The sequence below is a fragment of the Syzygium oleosum genome, unplaced genomic scaffold (genome assembly GCF_021117445.2).
Source record: "Syzygium oleosum isolate NSW1041296 unplaced genomic scaffold, Sole_v2.1 Sole_v2.39, whole genome shotgun sequence".
Lineage (NCBI taxonomy): Eukaryota > Viridiplantae > Streptophyta > Magnoliopsida > Myrtales > Myrtaceae > Syzygium > Syzygium oleosum.
In genome coordinates, this window is record NW_026607523.1 from 590,345 (window position 1) to 611,560 (window position 21,216).

General features: G+C 39.3%; 2 protein-coding genes across 2 annotated transcripts; both read left to right on the forward strand.

Moving 5' to 3' along the window:
* Nucleotides 1–2,154: 2,154 nt before the first annotated feature.
* On the forward strand, nucleotides 2,155–9,673 carry LOC115664317 (uncharacterized). Its single transcript, XM_056305774.1, has 11 exons — nucleotides 2,155–2,964; nucleotides 3,606–3,716; nucleotides 3,994–4,026; nucleotides 7,396–7,564; nucleotides 7,676–7,851; nucleotides 7,939–8,075; nucleotides 8,197–8,292; nucleotides 8,648–8,717; nucleotides 8,793–8,870; nucleotides 8,977–9,103; nucleotides 9,561–9,673. The coding sequence occupies exons 1-11, from the start codon at nucleotides 2,155–2,157 to the stop codon at nucleotides 9,671–9,673; spliced, it is 1,920 nt and encodes a 639-aa protein (XP_056161749.1).
* Nucleotides 9,674–17,803: 8,130 nt separating this feature from the next.
* On the forward strand, nucleotides 17,804–20,456 carry LOC130135926 (uncharacterized). The gene is given in 3 exon segments (XM_056305820.1): nucleotides 17,804–18,753; nucleotides 18,755–18,781; nucleotides 19,961–20,456. Coding segments are annotated over 3 exon segments (924 nt in total). The 5' UTR covers nucleotides 17,804–17,934; the 3' UTR covers nucleotides 20,039–20,456.
* Nucleotides 20,457–21,216: the final 760 nt, after the last annotated feature.

Here is a 21,216-nt window from a genome sequence, read left to right on the forward strand (position 1 = left end):
AATTCGACACCGAAGTCCGGACTCAATTCCACGATCGATTTCGCTTAAATGCGGTTTTAGCGTCTCTCACTAACGGGCGGCTATTTAGCGGTTACGCGTATCGACCTAGGGTTACTCGAGTCGCGACGGTTTCGACTTCCAAGACAACGGGAGGATTTATCGCTAGTTCCAGAGGTCACGATCATTCGGAATAAGTTCGGGATTGTTCGCCACGTGTACTCTTGATCGTGCGAAATCACCTGAGATACGATCGTACAGCATTGGCCAAACTAAATCCGTCACTCTCCTTGGATCGGCCCATATTGGCCCAAAATATTCCCTCGTCGTTCCTCGGAATCGGACCCGATTCACGGTCGAGTTCTTGGGTCCACGTACCGTTTTCCTAGTTAGCCATTCCCTATCGGTCAGTATCCCGAGAATGATCAGTTCTAGGCGAGACTCACTAAAACGAAATGAGAAATACATATCCATTTTATTGATCACGAAAGTGGGTCGAATTCAGGACGTTACAGTTCATCTTCCCCAGAGGCAGGTCCGGCGACCGCCGTTTGAGGGCTAGCCCGACCCCGGCGACCACCGCCTCGGAGTCGCGCGACCCCGGCGCAATGGTCGCCTGAAGGTCACGCGACCCTGTCGACCGCCGCTTGGGGTGGCCGGACCTCGGGCGTCGTCGGGGTCGCGCGACCCAGTCAACGATTGCCTAGGTCACGCGACCCCGGTGACGCCCAAGGTCCGGCGACCCCAGGCGGCGGTCGACGGGGTCACGCGACCCTAGGCGGCGGTCACCGGGGTCGCGTGACCCCAAGTAGTGGTGGCCGGCGACTAGATCTGGCCGTCGGCAATTGGCCGGCGACCAGATCTGGCCGGCGGCAGTGGCCAATGGTTAAGGTCCATCGGAGCTTTTTTTTTTAAAAAAAAATATTAGCAAAAGTCCTTTAGCCCAAGTTGATTTTAAAAAACACTTATCAAATACTATTTGTATTTCGAAAAACCCCTTTAGCCCAAAGGTATTTGCATTATCTCAAATACATTCCCTCAAAGTTGAACCAAATGGGCCCTAAATAGACTTCAGCTAGCACTTTGCGTGGGCTATTTGAAAATTTTAATGATGTGCTACGCATTTAAGTATAAAGACAGCATATTAGTGGACCATAAGAATTACAATATAAACTTAATATTAAGAATTTGGAGCAATCAAACAAATAAATTAACAAAAAAAAAGACATTATTTATGATATTTTACAGTAAAGATGGAGATACTTGTGAAACATAGAGGTGTTGCAACATAAATTGAGAAATAATGAAGATAGATTACAGAGGGAGATGAGTAATAAATAGGTAGTGTTCTGGTGGGAGAGAAGAGAATAGTTGCCAATTAACCAAAATAGCACCAAAACCCTAAGACTACTCCATTTGCAATAACTTTCATTATTCACATATAGATGTAGATGATGGTATTAATTAAGAATTTCAAGAATTTGATGGTACTAGTCACAACGTGCCCTTCTTTAGGCTCATGCTAGTTTCACACTGTCCAATTGAAGAAAATCTCAAACATGCAAGTATTTATTGCGTAAACTAATAAAGCTACTCAAGTCGTGAAAAGGGATTTTCATAGAAAATACAGTACGTGCGAAGTTCCCCATTTACACATATCTTATAATATCAACAAAACACATGACATCCATGCAAGCGACCATCCTGTGTACATGCAAAATGCATATAATAATGAAAAAAATCTCATGATAATGTCTCGAATTTTCCCTCGTTCCTTGTCGGAAAATCGCCGAATGCTTCTTCCTTAGCTGGCAATGATCAAACTAATCCCAGCGATGCGAGTAGGACCAAAAGTTGCAGCTTGATTATTATCAATTGGGTGGGAGCCCACGACATTCAACTGTGTCATCGTCGTACGGTCATTGATGTTTTGACATAGTTGGGGTCGCTCAAACAAAGCAAGAACCCTAGTGGGAATCGCCCCGTCTGTCTTACCTTGCCTAGGCTATAAGAGCATTCCTAAGCTCCCCCACCCACCACACTTCCAAGGTTTTTCCCATCAAACACTTGTCTCTCTTGGCAAATGCAATGCCGCGGTCGTCCTTATCCTCGTCCTCATCACCATTCCCACGTCCTATCTCATGGACCAAGAAGCTCATGGGCAACCTCCCCTCCTTTGGCCGCCGCCGGAGCGAGCTCTCGACACACTCCGACCTGACGGAGGAGAACCTCCATGAGCACAACCAGAGGCAGGCCATCATCAACACCCGGAACTCCAAATGCAGTCCTTACTACAAGGGCCTAACAGACCAATCCCTCGCGATAGGGCGGCGGAGGCTCAGGGTCTCGAGCCCAGGGCGGGAGAGCAGCGCAACGACCATGCGCACCTCCTCGACCTCGCTCTCGTCCTTCGTGGTGAAGATGAAGGGGTGGCGCTCCCGCTTCAATAAGAACAACAAGAGGATGAAGAAGGAGGAGCAGCCCGCCTCTTATCACCGCCCGGTCGCAGGGAGGACCAAGAAGACGACGACGCTGCTGAAGGAGATGGGCGTGAAGAGCGTGAGCGGCCTCGACTTGAAGGGCCTCGGTGGCAGTCAAGGAGCCGTCACGGTGGTTAATAACAACGAGAAGCCATTGAGGGAGAGAGTATCAGAACCGGAGTCCAAACAGACATTGCCGAGGTTGTCGAATGTCAAGTCCAAGCCAAAAGCTCAAGTTGGCGACCGTGCTCTGGCGATGAGAAAACCCTATCAAGGGATGGTGGAGAGTGATGACAAGGTGTTGGAAGCAGCTGATCGAAGTCCTAACTTGCAAGACATCAATGGGGCTAGGAGCAATAAGGACAAAGAGGCAAGCGCTGATAACATGGTGATGGAGAAGGAGTTTGTGTGGGCGACCAAGTACAGGCCAAAGGCCTTGAAAGACTTCATCTGCAATAGGGACAAGGCGCTGTCTCTTCAGGGACCGGTAAGATGTCTTCTATATAATCAAAATTACGCGAGATATATCAAAACTAATATACAAAATTGATTTAAAAATAAACTCGATATACTCCTACATGGTGCTGTGCAGGGTGGTAAATTAATTTTTATTAATCGATCAGATTTATCTTACGTTAATTAATTTTTTTGGAAAGATAGCAGCTTCAATAAAAAAATTGAAGATAGCCATAAGTGAATTTGGATTTAGGAAATCAACTATCATCCATTAAACTTATAGCAGGGCGAGTCATAAGGGAATATGTTAGGCGAGATTTGCACGGTGAACGTGATATAACAATTCAATTATATTCTAATAATGTGATTATAACAAAAAATGCTTCGTATTTTAAATTATTCTAAGTCTAATTGAATCAATTGATGGTGTGCAATATAGTGATATTTCTCAAAGTCAAGGACAGACATCATAATGCACCGAGTCCAAATGTGTTAACTAACCAATGGAAAAATACCATCAAATAGAAAAATCGTCTCTAACTCAAATATTTCTTACATTTTTTGGACATGATTTTCTCTTTGATGAGTAATTAAATTTTTCAAGCGAGAAAATAGTAGGAGGAGAAAATAAATATTAAAAAAATTTGATTTGTTTTTTTTTTGTTTTGGCAGAAAAGAGATGGAGATTGTGGCCATTTCATATTTGAAGGCCCACCCGGAGTGGGGAAGAGAACCATGATTTGGGCATTGCTTCGAGAAGTCTACGGTGCTGAGAAAGTACAGGTGCGTAATTTAATTTTAATTACAGAATACTAAACTTGACCAATCGACATTATATTTATCAATATTTGCAATCTCGTAATTTTCGTACATCGTCTTTTTTTATTTATTTGTGTTCTCAATTAGCCTTTCGATCCATGTTGGGAAGTGGATGAACGTGACAAGTTTGATAAATTGAATTTTCTCTTTGAGATTAAGTGAATCAATAAATCGATATATTTAGTTTTCGAGACATGTCGATGCACTTATCAAAGCTTGCTTTATGTCTCTTCATTTGCAGGCTAGGGAGGTGCTCAAGGTTTTTGACTTGAAGGTGAGCGAGTTAGAATTATGTCGATACTCTTTCGATGCCATCTCTTGCTGTTCTTTCTCATCGATTCTACGATATTAAAAAAAGAGCACATGTCGTTACATCAGAAGAAAAATAAGAGAAAAAAGGGTTTTAAAATGAGTAAGAGATAAAATAACTCAAGAAAGTCCGATTCATTTTGAGAAATATGAGTTTAAATGGTTGCAAAACCGGAAAAGAAAAGGAACTCACTTGAATACCCAAAAGTTATCTTGGTTTTTATAATTTTGAAGTTTGGAGATTCATTAATTACTCGATAATTATTTTGATTAGGTTAAGCTATGATATTTCATCGATAATTATATACTTTACAGTTTATTTTACATATAGACATGGCCTCTATTAATATACCTTACCATGTATTTAATGAAAACGGGGCTTACTATCTTTTTAGGTATATTTTCGAATCTTCTCTTCCCTAAATACACCTACCAAAGTTAACTGACTCATACTTTTAAGTGAGAATAAATACAAAACTAAATATTCTAGTCAAGAAGTCATAGGTAACTCTCTTATTTCTAAGGAGATTTTTCTGATTGTTTCATCTAAAATTGCTCCTTTAAAGTGGATTGTTAGTTAAATGCGATTGAGAATAGATGTATAACTTGAAGATTTTTGGCAAAAATTTACCTTTTATGTCTCACTGTCTTTTCGAATATCTCTATATTATGATTTCTCAAGAAATTCGGTATATTTGCTATTATAACAAGACGTAGAATAACTTGTTCTGAAGAAAAGGTAATTCTATAATGACTCGCATAGATATATATAACTAATTTTATAAGTAAAACATTACTTGAACTAAAATAGTAATAAAAGTTGGTCATACCACATGCACAATTACACATGAGCGCTACCTTGACCTGATCATAGGCTTGGCGGTCCATCCAAGTCTGCTGATCAAAGCATAATCTAATCGTGCTTCAGCAAGCATATATCATCTTGGGCCCGCCCGTCGATGAAGTCTTGAGTATCCAGTCCAAGTTTTCCTCAAAATATTCTTAACTTCCTATTTTCATACATTGAATTTGAAGACAAGATGAGAAAGATAAAGATATTTATTAATTATTAAATTAAGTTAAATATTTTCCAAAAGGAAAAATCAAATGTGCATAATACTAACACCATATGAAGTAGTTCTCTTTATTTTCTCTGCTATCCTTTCCTTTCAATGTTATGCAGTTTCAGAAAATTGCAAACTTAGCATAATCAAATAAAACCCACACCATTTGCCATTTTATTTGTGTAAATAAGTGCATAAAACCAATAAGCAACTCGGGCTTCGCCATGATGAAAGTTTTAAAGTACAGAAAAATTGTGCTCTGATTTAATGTAATTTGACGTAAAATAAAGTAATTACAAAAATGAAATATTTAATTTTTCTTTTATAGATGACGAAACTAAAGTCAAATAAACCATAAATCTGATTTCAAAACTAACTCAGCTCAGCAAAATAAAATAGAGTGTAAACCATTTACTCCACTATATATAAAAACCGAACTTAAAAGTTCTTTTTTCGGGAAAAGTGCCAAAAAAGTCCTAAACCTTTTGCATTAGTACCAATTTAGTCCTAAACCTTTTTTTGATGCCAATTCAGTCCTAAACCTTTTGCATTTGTGCCAATTTAGTCCTAAACCTTTTTTTGGTACCAATTCAGTCCTAAACCTTTTAAATTGGTGCCAATTCAATTCTAAACCTTTTGTTTTTGTGCCAATTTAGTCCTTCAGCCAATTTTAACCGGAATTTGCCGATGTGGACGCTTAGCATGGCGTGAATCGCAGCCTGACGTGTGGCGCGCGTGAACAACTTTAATAATATTTTAATATTTTTTTGAATTTTTATTTGTTTTCTTTTTTTTCACTTTTTTTTTTGGGTCTCTCCTCCTTCCTCTAACTAGTCGCCGGTCCGGCGACCGGTTAGAGGCCAGAGGTCGGTGAGCTCGACCTCGCCGGCCTTCTGGACTCTAACCGATCGCCGGATCGGCGACCAGCGACCGGCCGGAGGAAGGAGGAGAGACCCAAAAAAAAGTGGAAAAAAATAAAAATTCAAAAAAATATTAAAATATTATTAAAGTTGTCCACGTCAGCGCCACGTCGGCGCCGGTGACCGGCCGCCGGCCGATAGGCGTCCACGTCGGCAAATTCCGGTCAAAATTGGCCGGAAGGACTAAATTGGCACAAAAACAAAAGGTTTAGAATTGAATTGGCACCAATTTAAAAGGTTTATGACTGAATTGGCACCAAAAAAAGGTTTAGGACTAAATTGGCACTAATGCAAAAGGTTTAGGACTTTTTTGGCACTTTTCCCTTCTTTTTTCAAACTCAAACTTTTCTCGAATATATAATATGATTTGCCATGCCTATTTTAGGATTAAGGTCAATTGCTTATCGTATTATAATGGGTACAAGAGTAATTTAGTTGTAATCCCATAGCGTTAATTATTCATCGTTCTATATTTAAGTTAAAAATACTATATCTTACATCATAGTGTGTTTTCTTTACATATCTAAAATTATTTTTTATTTTTTTAATATTCACACGCATGTTTTTCTTGCTATTACAAGAAAAAGTGCGATACCATCGTCCTCTATATTTTAATAAATCTACAGACAAGTTGAGGTAGATTCGTTTTGTTAAGGAGCTTGACTGAAATTATTTTGAAGACCAATAAGGAATTACGAGGAAAGAAGAAAGTTAAAAGATGAAAAAGAGAGAAGCTTATTAAAATAGTAATCAAAATAATCACATGTAATCTGATTTACATGGATAATAATTTTTACTACACGATATATTATTATAATTTCGTCCAAATAAGAAATTCTCACAAAATGCAAAAAGAAAAAAAAAGGAATTTGCAAAATATGAAGATTTCTAAAGAGAAATGTCATAAAGTGTGAGGGGAAAAAAAGCTAATTTTTTTTAATGCAACAGAGAGAAATTGGAGTAAAATTTCACAAATTTTCCAACTAAGGGCAATACTTCGTAAATAATGTGTTACCAAATGAGAACACTCTTTCATAATCTTTTAAGAACAAATAGCAACATGGTAAAAAATCAAAACCCTCTTAAATTGTTCGCATAATAGTTTTATGGCCATACATTCATGAATCGATATTTGAAAAGTTCTTCCTAACAATCATTATTTGCATCGTTAGAAAAATTAGTTCATATAAAATATTTTCATTACAAACGCCAATTTATGCTCAAACATTTTAGTTGGCGATGAAAATACTTTTTCATTATGTCATTTTTGTGACCCTGCTTATTTGTACATACTCCTGTTATTCAACAACTGTATACAAGGCTCAGTGACATTCTTGCGCTGCGTTACAGGGAGAATCCCAAGGCTCTATTGAAGTGATTTTTTGGGAATCACCTCAGCACGTAGAAGTAAGTGTCTCTGAACTCAAAGGGTATGAGAAACATGTCATTGTGGAACTTATTAAGGAAAACCATAACAGATTCTCCAAGAAAGCTCCCCAAAATAATGATATCTGTCGAGGTATAGTACTTTGCTTTTTTCCTGCATTTCGAACCCTTTTCGCCGTCGAATATCTCGTAAGAAGCGAGAACATTTTCCCATTGACATGTTCAATCGACCATTGTTCCACAGCGATGATATTGTACGAAGCAGACCGGCTATCGACAGATGCACTGCTGTACTTAAGGTGGCTCCTGGAAAGGTACAAGCACACCAAGATCTTCTTTTGCTGCTCCGACGCCTCGAAGCTCCAACCGATAAGAATGCTCTGCACCGTTGTCCAGTTGTCTCCTCCCTCAAAGGACGAGGTGAGAAGGAAGCCTTTAAGCATCGAGTTTTGCGGTTATCAGTACGGCAATCCTACTAGGACTTCTGTTTTTCTCCATGTGTCTTAGGTTGTTGAAGTGTTGGAGTTCATAGCTAAACAGGAGGGCATAAACCTGCCGCCCCGACTGGCGGAGAGATTCGCGGACAGCTCCAAGAACAATCTCCGTCAAGCGATCCGGTCATTCGAGGCAACCTATCAAAAGAGGTAAAAAAAAAAGTGCGAAAACATTTGCAAAATCTCTTAGGACGTATTAGACCATCTTTACGATATGTGTCTGGTGGAGCGTCTGTTATTCGCCCTTTATGTTAACCAAAGCGACTTGCAGGTACCCGTTGATGGACGATCAACCGATAATGACGGGATGGGAAGATGTCATCGCAATGATCGCGAAGAAAATAACAGAAGAGCAGAGCCCCAGACAGTAAGTTTCTTCTATGGATTTTGTTGGACTGAAATTCAACTAGTTAGGATTGGAAAATCATCTAAAACTAATTTCTCACTATTTTTCTTCTGTCAAATTTTGCCACATACAGTTGTAATGACATTTTAGTGCTTTGACAAGAGATAGAATTGGTTAATGTTATGCACCCTCTCATTAGCAATGGATTGTTGCGAAAATTCTTGACTGCGCGCTTCATCCTTGAAAGAACTTCACAATAATGTTGGCAACTAATTATTAACCAAATCGAACCTCGTATCCGAATTATGCTAATTAGACGCATCAGATTTGATAGTCACCTTTGAAACTGTGTTCTCCTTTTGTAATTCACTCGCAGGCTTTTCATGATCCGCGGGATACTTCAAACTCTTATTGAGCATGATGTGTCGGCCGACTTTATCTTTGAGGTAGTAAACTCTGGGCTCTATCTAATCAAACAATGAAGTTCAATGTACTGATTACGCATTGGTTATGATGTGCAGAATCTGTTAAAAGAGCTGATGAAGCTTTTGAGCGAGTCACTGCAAAATCAAGTCACATGCTTGTACCAGAACTACAATGTACGGAAACAAACCTCCTTCGACATGCATAGAATTTCAACTCGCTGAAATGTAGATTGCCTCGTTAGGGCCGCATCTCTAATTTCTTTTCTTGGGGGGCTCGCAGAGGCGTGATGAGGCACGATACAAGAGCGACACACGGAGGCATTTCGCCGGTGATCCGGACAAGGAAAACGGAACGAGGTTCAACGACCCGATGAGAAGAAATAGCCAGGACGTTGCGGGGATTGAAGGTAATTTGAACAGTCATTTCATGTTCTTTACCATGATTTAGTTAAGTTCATAGTCAACCGCAAGTTGTACACTAAAAGACATCCTGCCATTGACCAAAAGAAAAAACCACAGTCTCATATTTCTTTTGCCCTCATTTATCTTGATGATCCCCATACTACATCATAGCATTTCTGATTCATGACGACTCACGAGGCGTTTGTATTTCTTCGCCCTTCTCTTCTTCTAGAGTACATCGCGCAAGTAATGAGCTGTTGCAAATTATCGATGATGGGCAGGAACGGGCGGTAACTTGAACCAAATTTGAGTTTCCTGTAACTAGTTTTGTTTGGAATTGCAGTCATTTGGAGAGGTTCATCTATGGATGGATTTTGTTGTTGTGTGATGTATTGTTTTGTATTGAGATCCTGGACCCAATAATATGCTTAAAGGTTACAATGAGTTCGTTGTACTGTGCAGGGCGTTATGAATTTGTTTGCAGGATGTTTTCTTCTGTACTGTTGATTCAAGAAAAACATTACAGAATAAGTAGAAAAGTCTTCATCATGTTGTCGGGTTGGGTTGTGTTCTGACCTAGATCATTCGGGTTCGGATCATAAACTATGTTGTTTACACGGGTTGTGAGTCGCTCGGCCGTATCACCCCAAATGTAATTACCCATTTTTTACGTTGATTTTGCTAAATTTCATCCAACACTTATGGCCAATAAATAGAAATTTTCAAGTTATGGTTCATGAGAAAATGTCTAAAAAGTTATAAACCTATTGCACTTTTACCAATTCAGTCTTAAACCTTTCAATCGTGTCAATTAAGTCCTAAACATTTTCACGTTTTGTCGATTGAGTCCATCTGATTAATTTTGCTCAGAAATCGCCTGCGAGGATGCCAGCTGTCCTATTTGGTATGATTGACGTTAACGTGAATAATTTCTAATAATATATAAATTTTTTTAAATTTTATTTTATTTTTTCCTTTTATTTTCTTTTTTCTTTTCTTTATTTTTCTTTTCTTTGTTTTTAATAATATTTTAATATTTTAAATTTTATTTTATTTTTCTTTTGTTTTTCCTTCTTTTTTTCTTCCTGAAAAGAAAAAAAAGGAAAAACAAAAGAAAAATACAAATAAAATTTTAAAAAATTAAAATATTATTAAAAATTGTTCACGAGAGTCCCGACCATGCCATATAAAATTACTGACATTTATGTCAGCGATTTCCAATCAAAATTGGCCGGATTGATTCAATTGATAAAACGTAAAAAGGTTTAAAACTCAATTGGAAAAACTGAAAAGTTTAGAACCGAAGTGGTAAATAGATTTATGACTTTTTGGATAATTTTTCTATTGGTTCATAATAAGTGAGAACTATTTTCCATTGCACACCAAATTAGAAAATTTTTTAAAAACTATTAACAATTAAAATGGTGAGAGAAGTTAGCAATCTCGAGCAGTGGAAAGTATAAAAACGCATTTAATCAGTAACCGGGGCTTGTGGACAAATGGAATCTTATTTATACTAATATGCAAACAATAGAGAATGATAATGATTGGGAGTACAATTTATGCCCGGTATTCGTGTTAGTGCCATGACAACATAAATATGTATTACAAGATAGGTGAACTTGAACACGACATGCTAAATTAATTGTATGCACCTATTTGAGATGAACACGACCTGAAAGTTAACTGGTTAACACAACACAATTCATGTAGTACGACTAAATAAAGGGTCCACGAGTCGACATAGTAGCATGACCCTCCATAGTACAAAATCAACTCACCGACATAAAACCAACCTGCAAACGCGAACATGACTCAAAATTCCCTAAATTTGTCATTAAATCTATTTGTAAATTGCAATAATCCATTAACAAAAATATCAATAATTCAAATTAAGCAATAGGTTCATAATTAATGAAATATTATTAATTTAAGATCGTAATAGGGAATAAAATGAAAATAATAATCTTTTAGCTAATCGCGTCTAAACGGGTCACACACAAATGGTGACAACACTAACCCATCAATTATAATGGGTTATATGGGTCAATTTCGTGTTTGGCCGATTTAACACGAACAAAACATGATTATTAATCGTGGCTCGCTAGTTAACACTATAGCGTCTTGAATCTTGCAAACCGGGGTTTGCCAATATAAAGCACGCTCGATTCTTGGGTCTTAGGTTCGACTTGGCTACCACGCCAAATATGTGAACTGAAAAACAGAGAGGAGTTGCCATAGATCGATTTGTTACCTAAGCAGTTTAAAGGAAAATAAACTAACTAATCGGCATGTGCAAGGTAAGTAGTCTAACTGCAGTAACTAGAGATTGAGGTCCAGCGATTGGGTTACGTAAGGGACAAATTAGCATCCTGCAACACCTTCCAATTCACATTTAGCGTGCAGTTTCCTTAAAAGAGTTTGAAAATCGAATTTTGGCCGATATACAGTTAAGCGAAAAGATCGCGTTGCTTTGCATGTCAGGTAATCCAGTTGTGTGTAAATGTGTATTTTGAAAACATGCTATTCATGGTGTGTGACATGGAAAGAGACATTGAATGTGCCATGATTAAATGAATTAAAAGTCGAAATCAAATTTGCAAATACATTTTTTTTTTAAATTTGTTGGTGGAGTTACAATTTAAATTGAATTTTTATTAAAGATCCTTTTTCATGCAATTTCAGTCAATTTCTACAAAGTTAGCGTCCTAATAGCTTAACTCAGATCTAAGATTCGAGACAATCATTACGACAGCCTAGAAAATAATTACTAGAAGTACTTCGACAGCACAATGAATGACGTATTTTAGGACTAGGGATTACGGCAGCCTAAGAACATGTGATTTACAACTATTCAAACATGCAGCATAATGACGTATTTTTTTTTCTACGGTTCTAAATGAATATTACGATGTTTCAACATGCATTTCGAAATTGAAATCGAAATGGTCGGGACTTTATCTCTGAAGCGCAAGAACCTCGAAAATGAGAGATTATTTAGAGAGTGTTGCAAAGACAAGGGCTTCAATGTTTTCGTTCCCCTTTCCCCTTCTAACTAAAATGAGCAAAAATGTCGGGTTTATATAGGCATTTTGGGCCGCCTCATATTGAGTCGCACGCCCCCCATCTCGAAGCTTGATTTTTTGAAGTTCGTATCTCTTCATCCGACGTCTAATTCACGCGACTTTTACATTGTTGAAGTGCTTGTGTCGAGAGCTTCCCAACAAGCCCAACAATGCTAGGTGAAATCGCATAATCACGGACTTGATATTTCGACCCATATCGGGGCCTAAGATCAGGTCTATGAATCGCGTGTTATTTCAGTGGCTCGTTATTTTAAAAAATCATCAATGTACTATAACTTCCAGGTCCAGAAATTTTCTTTGGGCTTTGGGACCTTTCATTGGGTATCAGAAGGTTTAACAAAATTTGACCCGCGATTACTCCGTTATTTGACATTAGTTGGACCCGATTTTTATTGCGTTGGGATGCTTGCGATTCCTCGTTTCGGTATTTGCAAAATAAACCACGAAATCGCAAACTTGTTCACAATGTGAAAAACTGGAGACCGGTTCCGGATGGTCAAAATTGAGTGTCAACTTCAAGTGGCAATACGGATGTTAAAAGCTCACTGGTAAACCGGTCAACCCCAAATCAAATTAAGCTTACAAACTTTTTTTGTTGTGTTGGAGTTGTGTTACTGTGTCATGTCAGAAATTGTCATCTATAATAATATTAACCATAAAAGGCCCACATAATAAAAACTTTAGCATTCAATACAAACTCTATCTGTGACAACTTAAATATAGAAAGCGGATGCATAGAGGAAAGATATTCTAAATCGGCCATCTAAACTTGCTAAGGTTAGTATAAAATTGCCTAGATAACCTTATTCTTTTCATTAGTCTAACCAAGTAGACTCACACTACCAATGTATCTTCCCACAGACCTATAATTAATCATTTTCATTTATTGAAGGCTTGGGATAGATCAGCAAAACATCTCTATAATTATTCATTTTCATGGTTTGCTCAACGGGCTGTTCTGGCTTAACTATTTCATTTGTCTCACTCGAAGAATCTAACATTTTGTGTAGACTCAACGACTTTATTATTGCCATGATTCCTTGCACTTCTCGCCCGTGATTTTCACCCAAAATGGCAAGAGGATTTAGGCTGCAACTTATAGAGTTCTGAGCTACAATTTTTTACCTCCCTGGCATGTCGATATCTTCAATGGTTTGATACCAAAAGAAACCACATCTTGACTTCTAATAATTTTCTTTGCAGCTGGAGTCCATAACCTGTAGTCAAACTCTTCATGTCAATAACCTAAGAAGATACATTACTTAGACTTATCATCAAGTTTGGACATTTTATCTCTTGGAACATGCACGAATACCCTTTAAGAGAAACTGCAGGAGGAAGGTTTATCAAGTCGACTACTATTCTCATCGCTTCACCCTAGAATGATTTAGGCAACCTCGCACAAGAGAGCATATGTCAAATCCAATCATTAATTATCCAGTTTATCCTATCGACTACTCCATTCCGTTGTGGTGTTTTTGGAATAGGCTTCTCAAGTTTGATATCCTGATCTTTGCGATAACGTTCGAACGGACCTCTATATTCACCGTTGTTGTCAACTCAAACACATTTCAACTTCTTTCTGGTTTCTCGTTCAACATTGACATAAAAATATTTGAAAGCTTCAAGCACCTAATCATTAGATTAAGAAACAAACCACACTTTTCTAGAGCAGTCATTAATAGATGTCACAGAATATAATGGACCGCCAAGTGTTCTAGCTTCTATGAAACAAACATCAATGTGAATTAAATCAAGTATATCTTATTTCGTGTATGGAGAGGAACTATGAAATGGAAATCTATGTTACTTACCTGTTGGATAATGAGAACATTTATTCTGTTTTCTCTCTTTCAATGGTAGAAGATTCAGTCTAGCAAGAATTTCAAGCCCCTTCTTGTTGATATGACCAAGTCTCACATATCACAGGTTAACTAAGGAGTCATCCATTACATTTACCTCTTCCCTAATAAACTTAGCTTATGTGGTGTAGAGAGTGCTGGTCATTTTGCTCTAAGCCACCACCACTAAACTATTAGTTTTCCATCACGAAAGGAATTGCAATAACCATCGTCATCTAAGATGCCTGTGTAGATCAAACGAAAAATAATGTTTGGAATATGTCTCTCTTTTTTCATAAGCAAATTACCTCAACATCGGTTTCTAAATGAACATCTTCCATGCCGAGAATCTTACAAACACCACCGTTGCCTATCTGGACACATTCAAAATCACCACTGTGATAGGATGTGAAGGAGTTATGCAGTGAAGTGACATGAAATGAGGCTATGAAATCAACAATCCAACTAGAGTCTTTGCATGTAAGGTTCACATGAGTATCATCACTGATAAATACAACATCGCCATATGATGCAAGTGCCGTTGTATCTTACTTCTCTTCTATCTGTCTATCTCCAATTCTATCTTGGAATTTATCACTTTTTGCAAACCTGCATTTTTTGACATAATGTCCCGTCTTGCCACAATTGTAGTATTTCACATTCCTCCTTGGCCTTAATTTCGACCTTCCTCTTAACTTGCTTCTTTTATCATACTTTCGGAATTTTCTTGATTGATTTCTCCCATTTTCCATAACAAGGTCCTTCGAGTAAGAAGCATTTATTCATGTCTTTTCTCCTTGTTTCTTCATGGGTTAATACCACAAAAAACCGTAAACTATTCTCATTGTGACACAAATATTTAGAACTTTTTTTTGTGGTATTTGTGTCACCAAAAACCCTAAACTTGCCTATTGTGATATAAATATCCCAAACTTTTTTGTGCCATAACTTATACCAGCATGACAGATATACCCTGAACGAAACTGAAATAGATAGTCTATATGTCACACATGTATAAGTTTGAGTTTTTTCGTGACATTTAAAGTAACCCACCTGCGCATGGCCGAGTTGGTGGGCGCTTTCCTTCCCTCCTTAGAGATTCTGGGTTCGAATCCCCGCTCGATTCTGTAATTTAAGTGGGGGACCCTAGCGATAGGATGCTGGGCTAGTCTCCCCCGAGGTATAGGCACCCCGATTACCTGTGCGGGCTCGTCCCCGGGGAATGGTGCCGAATCCTCGATCACAAAAAAAAAAGTTTAAAGTATTTATGTTATGGTGAGCATAGTTTAAGGTTTTTTGGAGCAGAGTTATTTGATGCCATGACCATTGTATCCCAACTATCAAGGAGAGTACTAAGCAATAACATGCCTGCAACTCATCACCGAGATTAATTTCCAGATTTGTTAATTGATTTACAACATCTTGAAATTCACTCAAGTATTATGACATGTTGCTCCCTTCCTTGTATCTCAGATTTACAAGTCTCTTAACTAAATTGCTTTATCTGTGGGATTTTCCACTCATAGAAGACTCATAATTTCTTTCACGATATTTCAACATTTGTTTCTTGGCAACATGATGAAAAACATTAGCATTAATCCATTGTCCAATAAAACCAACCGTTTTCTGATTAATCCTCTCCCATTCTTTATCTTCCTTGTCTCCTTTAGACTCATCTTTCTTGATGGAATCATAAAAATCTTTAAAGTATAATATGTTTTCCATCCAAGGCCTCCACATAGACTAATTTGAGGCACTTAACTTAAACATGGTGGTGCCAGTTTCCTTCGTCAACCTGGCTCTAATACCACTTTGTTGGGGAGAAAGGAAACAATTCACTAAAAACTTAAATCTATTCAAGATCAATATCTTTCACAAAACTCAACCAACTAAAATTTAAAATAGCCTCAGCAACAACCACCCACATTGTTCTAGCAATATCAACCACCAAAACAATAAATAGTGCTGAAAACTAAAGACGGAGCAAAAAAACAACACCCACAAACTTTATGTGAAAAACCTAATGCAGGAAAAACTACGAAGTTCAAAACTTCAACTAATCATCAAGAAAAGTAGGATACGCAATAATTCATCTCTAGTCACACAGCTAGAAGCTCAACATTAACAATATAACAATATTTTATCACCACAAAGGTGAATTAACAAAGGAGCAAGAAAACTCTAACCATTGTCTGAGAAATTGAGAGAAAAATCAAATAAGGATTTCATCTATTAGAATTGTTCACCTTGTAGATCTTGATCTCATGAACAACATATTAAATTTTTAGCTGATTTCACCGTCAAATTTGAATTGCCTCTTCTCGTCTAAACCGTCATCTCTCTCCCTCTTTTCTTTTTCTTTTTCTTTTTATGCATACACTCCTTTTTGGGAAAATTCCAAAAATGGGTCCAAAGTGAAGTCATTTTCTCAAATAAGGGTTTGAAGTAGACCTTATCTCAAATAAGGGCATAAAGTGGCCAAATCGTCTTAAATAAGGACCTTTGTCGGCCGATGACTATTCCATTGTCAAAAAAGGGATATTTTAGTCAAAAAAAAGTATGAGTATATTTTTTTAATTTTTTTACTTTCCTTTTATTTTCCTTTTCTTTTCCTTTTTCTTTTTTCTTTTTCCTTTTATCTTCTTCCCTCCCTAGCAGTTAGCCGGCGGAGGTCACCGGCCTCAAGCAAAGGCCGCCCTCGCCAGCGTCGAGCGAGGGCCGCCTAGTCGCATCGAGCGGGGGTCACCCTTGTCGACGTCGGGTGAGAGCAACCCTCGCCTGGGCTGGGCGCGCGAGGGCGACCCTTGCCAAATCCAACGAGGGCAAGGGCCCTCGCCCGACGCCAGTGAGGGCGACTCTCCCTTGCCCAGGCAAGGGCAGCCTCCACTTGAGACTAGCGGCCTCCACCGACTCCGGTGATGGCCGGCGGAGGGAAGAGAGGAAAAAAAAAGGAAAAAAGAAAAAAATTCAAAAAAGTAAAAGACGAAAATACCCTTTGGCCAGTGAGGTCAGGTTCTTATTTAAGACTAATATGGCAACTTCATGCTCTTATTTGAGACGAGATTTACTTCATGTCCTTATTTGAGAAAATGAGGGTACTTTATGCCTTTATTTGAGACAAGATCTACTTCAGGCTCTTATTTGAAAAAATAAAGACACTTTATGCTCTCATTTGAAATTTTCCCATCCTTTTTCTCTCTTCATTATCAAGAACGTTCAATCCTCTTTTTCTTTCCTCTTTCGACTTTTATTCCGTGTTTGAATATGGTGTGCTCGGCCCCAAGAGCCAGACCCTGCCCATCATAACTTGGCAATGTATCAGCTCAACTCGACGCGATTACACCCCAACACGGAGGAGACAAGGCGGTGGCAATTTTGACATGAAAACGAAACTATAGTGAGCTGTTAAGCAAGGATGAGGCCTGGGCCACTCTGGAGTCTGATACGGACAAGAAGACAATGAGGCCGTGGCCCGGCGGCGATGGGGACAGCGGTGCGACGGCCGCAGCTGACATGGCAGCGCGAAGGCCGTGGCGGCATCGGCGGTGCCGATTGGGCAGCAGCTGCTGCGGAGGGGGCTGGGGGACTGACTGAAGGGCAGTGAATAGAGAGAGAGAGAGAAAGGGGGGGGTGGGGAATGTGGGAGCGTAATGTACGTTTTTCAAGGTTTTAATGGAAGACAACTGGAAGCAAAGTTTAGAACAGAGCGATTTCTTGGTTTTCTCCCCATGACATGAAAAGGAGTCCACTGTGGCCGCGGTGCCCAATGGTCAACAAAGTGGCACCATCATTCGTGGATAAAAGTGACTCTACTGCCATCGTCTTTTCCTGGTTTCCCTCCCTCATTCGTTCACCCGTTGCAGACAGACAAGAAACACACACAGTCTCTCTCCCTCTTTCTCTCTCCAAATGCAGTCTTCAGTGCTTACCAGTGTTCCCACCACCACCGTCTTCAACCTCCTAATCCTAACCCTCTCCCTCCTCCCCCTCCCTTCCCTCCCCCTCTCCCTCTGCCGCACCTCCTGCGGAGCCATCCCCGTCTCCTACCCCTTCGCCGTCGACGACGGCTGCGGCTCCCCGAGCTTCCGCCGCATGCTCTCCTGCAACGCCTCCGACCTCTTCTTCGTCACCCCCTCCGGCGGCTACAAGGTCCAGTCCATCGACTACGCCAAGCGCAAGGTGGTCATCTTCGACCCCGCCATGTCCACCTGCTCCATCCTCCAGCCCCACCACGACTTCGTCCTGACGGACGTGCAGGCCGCCCTCATCCCCCCCTCCGACGACACCATCTTCGCCGTCCTCAACTGCTCCATCGACTCCCCCGTCGCCAACCACTTCAAGTACCTCTGCTCCCCCGACGTCGGCGGCCACTCCTGCGACGAGATGTACGGCGCGTGCGCCTCGTTCCGGATCTTCCGGCCTGTGGCCCCGCAGGGGTCCAACCAGTCGTCGCTCTCGCTGTCGCCGCCGTCGCCGTCGACGTCGCCGCCGTGCTGCTTCACGAGGTACGCGACGGTGAGGTTCATGAGCATGAACATGCTGGACTGCACGCACTACACCACGGTGATCGGCTCGGGGGGCCTGGAGAAGGCCGGGCCGCTGGACTGGACGTACGGGATCGAGCTGACGTACGCCGTGCCGGAGAGCACCGCGTGCGACCGGTGCAAGCGGTCGGGCGGCGCGTGCGGGTTCGACACCGAGTCGGAGGCGATGCTCTGCCTCTGCTCCCCCACCCACAACGCTACTGTGGAGTGTGGTAAGTGGCATAAAGAAAGATATTGGCTTTTTCATAAATCTCTTTTATTTTATATATAACTATAATCGTACTTTTCATTTTGATAAAAAAAAATCGCCCTTCAATAAATTTAATTTATTCTCGTGTTCATTGTGGGTTTAAATAGAAGTTTGCATAGGCGAACGAGAGAACATAAAAGATTTTTTGAAGGGTCATGTCCTACTCTTAGGGATACTAAATTTGAATTATTCGATTTTAAAGTAGTGATCATGTTTAACATGAGAATAATCAGCTTATTAAAAACTGTAAAGATTTTTTACTTATTAACTGAATAGAGATTTAAAGCAACATGAGCTTGATATCAATAGACAGATGCCAATTTTCACTTATAGATTGTAAAAGATAATAAATAATTAGTCAATTTAATTAAGAGTTAATACCACAAAAACTTTAAACTGGTACGCCGTGCAACATTTGCCCAAGCTAATTTGTGTGTCACAAAAATCTCCCGAAGTGGTACGTCCTTGTCACATTTACCCAAAATTAATTTTTGTGTCACAAAAAATCCCAAACGGGTATACTTGTGTCACATTTTTCCCAAACTAAAGCATCCATGTCACATTTTCCCAAAAAATTATATATTTATAAATGTGACATAAGCATACTAATTTTGGATAAATGTGGCACAGATATACCGGTCTAGGATTTTTTACGAAATAAAAATTAGTTTGGGGTAAAAGTGACAAATGTAGTACATGCGTACCAGTTTGGGAGGTTTTTGTGATATAAAGTTTGGGATAAATATGGCACAAATATACCAGTTTAGGATTTTTTGTGATATTAGCCTTATAGTGAATGTCTCGATCGTCTGTCTCAGCTGATCCCATATTTTTATGACTCATTTAAATTGTATGGGCCTAAAACCAATCAATATGAATTAAATGGATTGATTCGATCCAAACCCATCTCGGGCCATCCGTTACCCACCAATCGAGGAGGGACATAGGATGACATAACATTATTCTAACCATCATGAATTATGATACAGCATTTGAAGTTGCAACACTACCATGATTAAGCTATTCAAAATTTGAAATCGGCTTCTAAGTTGATTGCTTCAACCTGCATTTGGCTTGCATTTTTTAATTTTGTTTTCCACTAGTCTCGATGATGATAGAAAAAGCCATGTGTTGTGTTCAGCTGCAGGCACTGGGATTGGCTCCGGCGAAAAGCTTGCTCCGACGATATCATTCCATGCGACCCTATTTATCATTTTAACCTCCATTATCTGCACAAATTTGGTGTGACGATTTGTTCTTCTTTTTATTATTTTATATTTTATATATTTTATTTTATTTTATTTTTACTTTTTTTCTTTGTTTTGTATTGTTTCTAGAGTTCGCGTGTATTGGCCAGTGAATTCCACATTGAAATCGCTCTACAACTTTCTTCTTAGAAAAAGAACGACAGCTTGTGAAATCCCTCAAATCGTTTTATGTACTTATGTGTCTGTTGCTCTTGCCTTTCTGCCTGTTTTCGCAATGGCAAACCTAACCGGATTCAATTCGATGGTGATGCCAATGTAGTTGGTGAGGCATCGCCTCGGAGCATCTTGTGTTTTCGACCACCCTGCATCTAGGGTTCATGATTGACTTTAATGACATATTTTGTATGTCGAGATGCATCTATTTGCCCATTTCCGTTAGCCGGCGCCAACTATTAATGAACAAAATTCAACTTGTGCACGTATAGTCAAACAAATGAACTACTTTAGCTATCATTTTATCGCGGGCCTGTTTTCCTAGCAGTCCCTTACCCGTGCAACTTTAAGAATTTCTTCCTCGGTAGCCTTACTCACCATATTCACAAAGATATTAGAGAGAAACTTGTAGAGGAAACTTTGGATCTCTATTACTTGTAAAATGATACAACTGAGGAGAATAGACCCATATATATAAGTATTCATCTTATTACAATCGTAGATATCCTTTTAATCTAAAGGTAAAGACTATATCTTACCATTTACCAACTACCCGTATTAATTACAATAACACTTTGTTGGATCATCCTCGGTCTTTTATTGTGAGTTGAAAACCTTTTGACCGAGATACTTTCATTATGCTGGGCAGAAAGGGTTAAAATTGAAGGCAAGTTATTTGACCCATTGGTCTAACGGTCACTTACCTTTTCGGATTCAATTTAAATCTCTCCATAGCAATTTCTTTCCATTGTTCTCCCTTTTTATCACTAAAACAAGTACACTTTACAAACAGATCCCTTCTTTTGTTTTTCCTTTTCATTTCTTTCCCCTAACGAAAAGAGTCGTCATTTCGTTTCTCTCCGGTTCATCCCATCCGAACATAAAATTTATTCACCCTCTTCCCCTACTTAGAAGCAGAATGAATCTAATGGAGAAAACTACGCTTAATTCCCTTAAAAAATACAAACTTTAGCTC

What these genes read in the sequence shown, in the direction of transcription:
- LOC115664317 (XM_056305774.1), top strand. Translation starts at nt 2,155, where the DNA reads ATGGGCAACCTCCCCTCCTTTGGCCGCCGCCGGAGCGAGCTCTCGACA. An exon ending in CGGCCGACTTTATCTTTGAG is followed by an intron (nt 8,718 to 8,792) that starts GTAGTAAACTCT and finishes TATGATGTGCAG; the next exon opens with AATCTGTTAAAAGAGCTGAT. An exon ending in GCTTGTACCAGAACTACAAT is followed by an intron (nt 8,871 to 8,976) that starts GTACGGAAACAA and finishes GGGGGCTCGCAG; the next exon opens with AGGCGTGATGAGGCACGATA.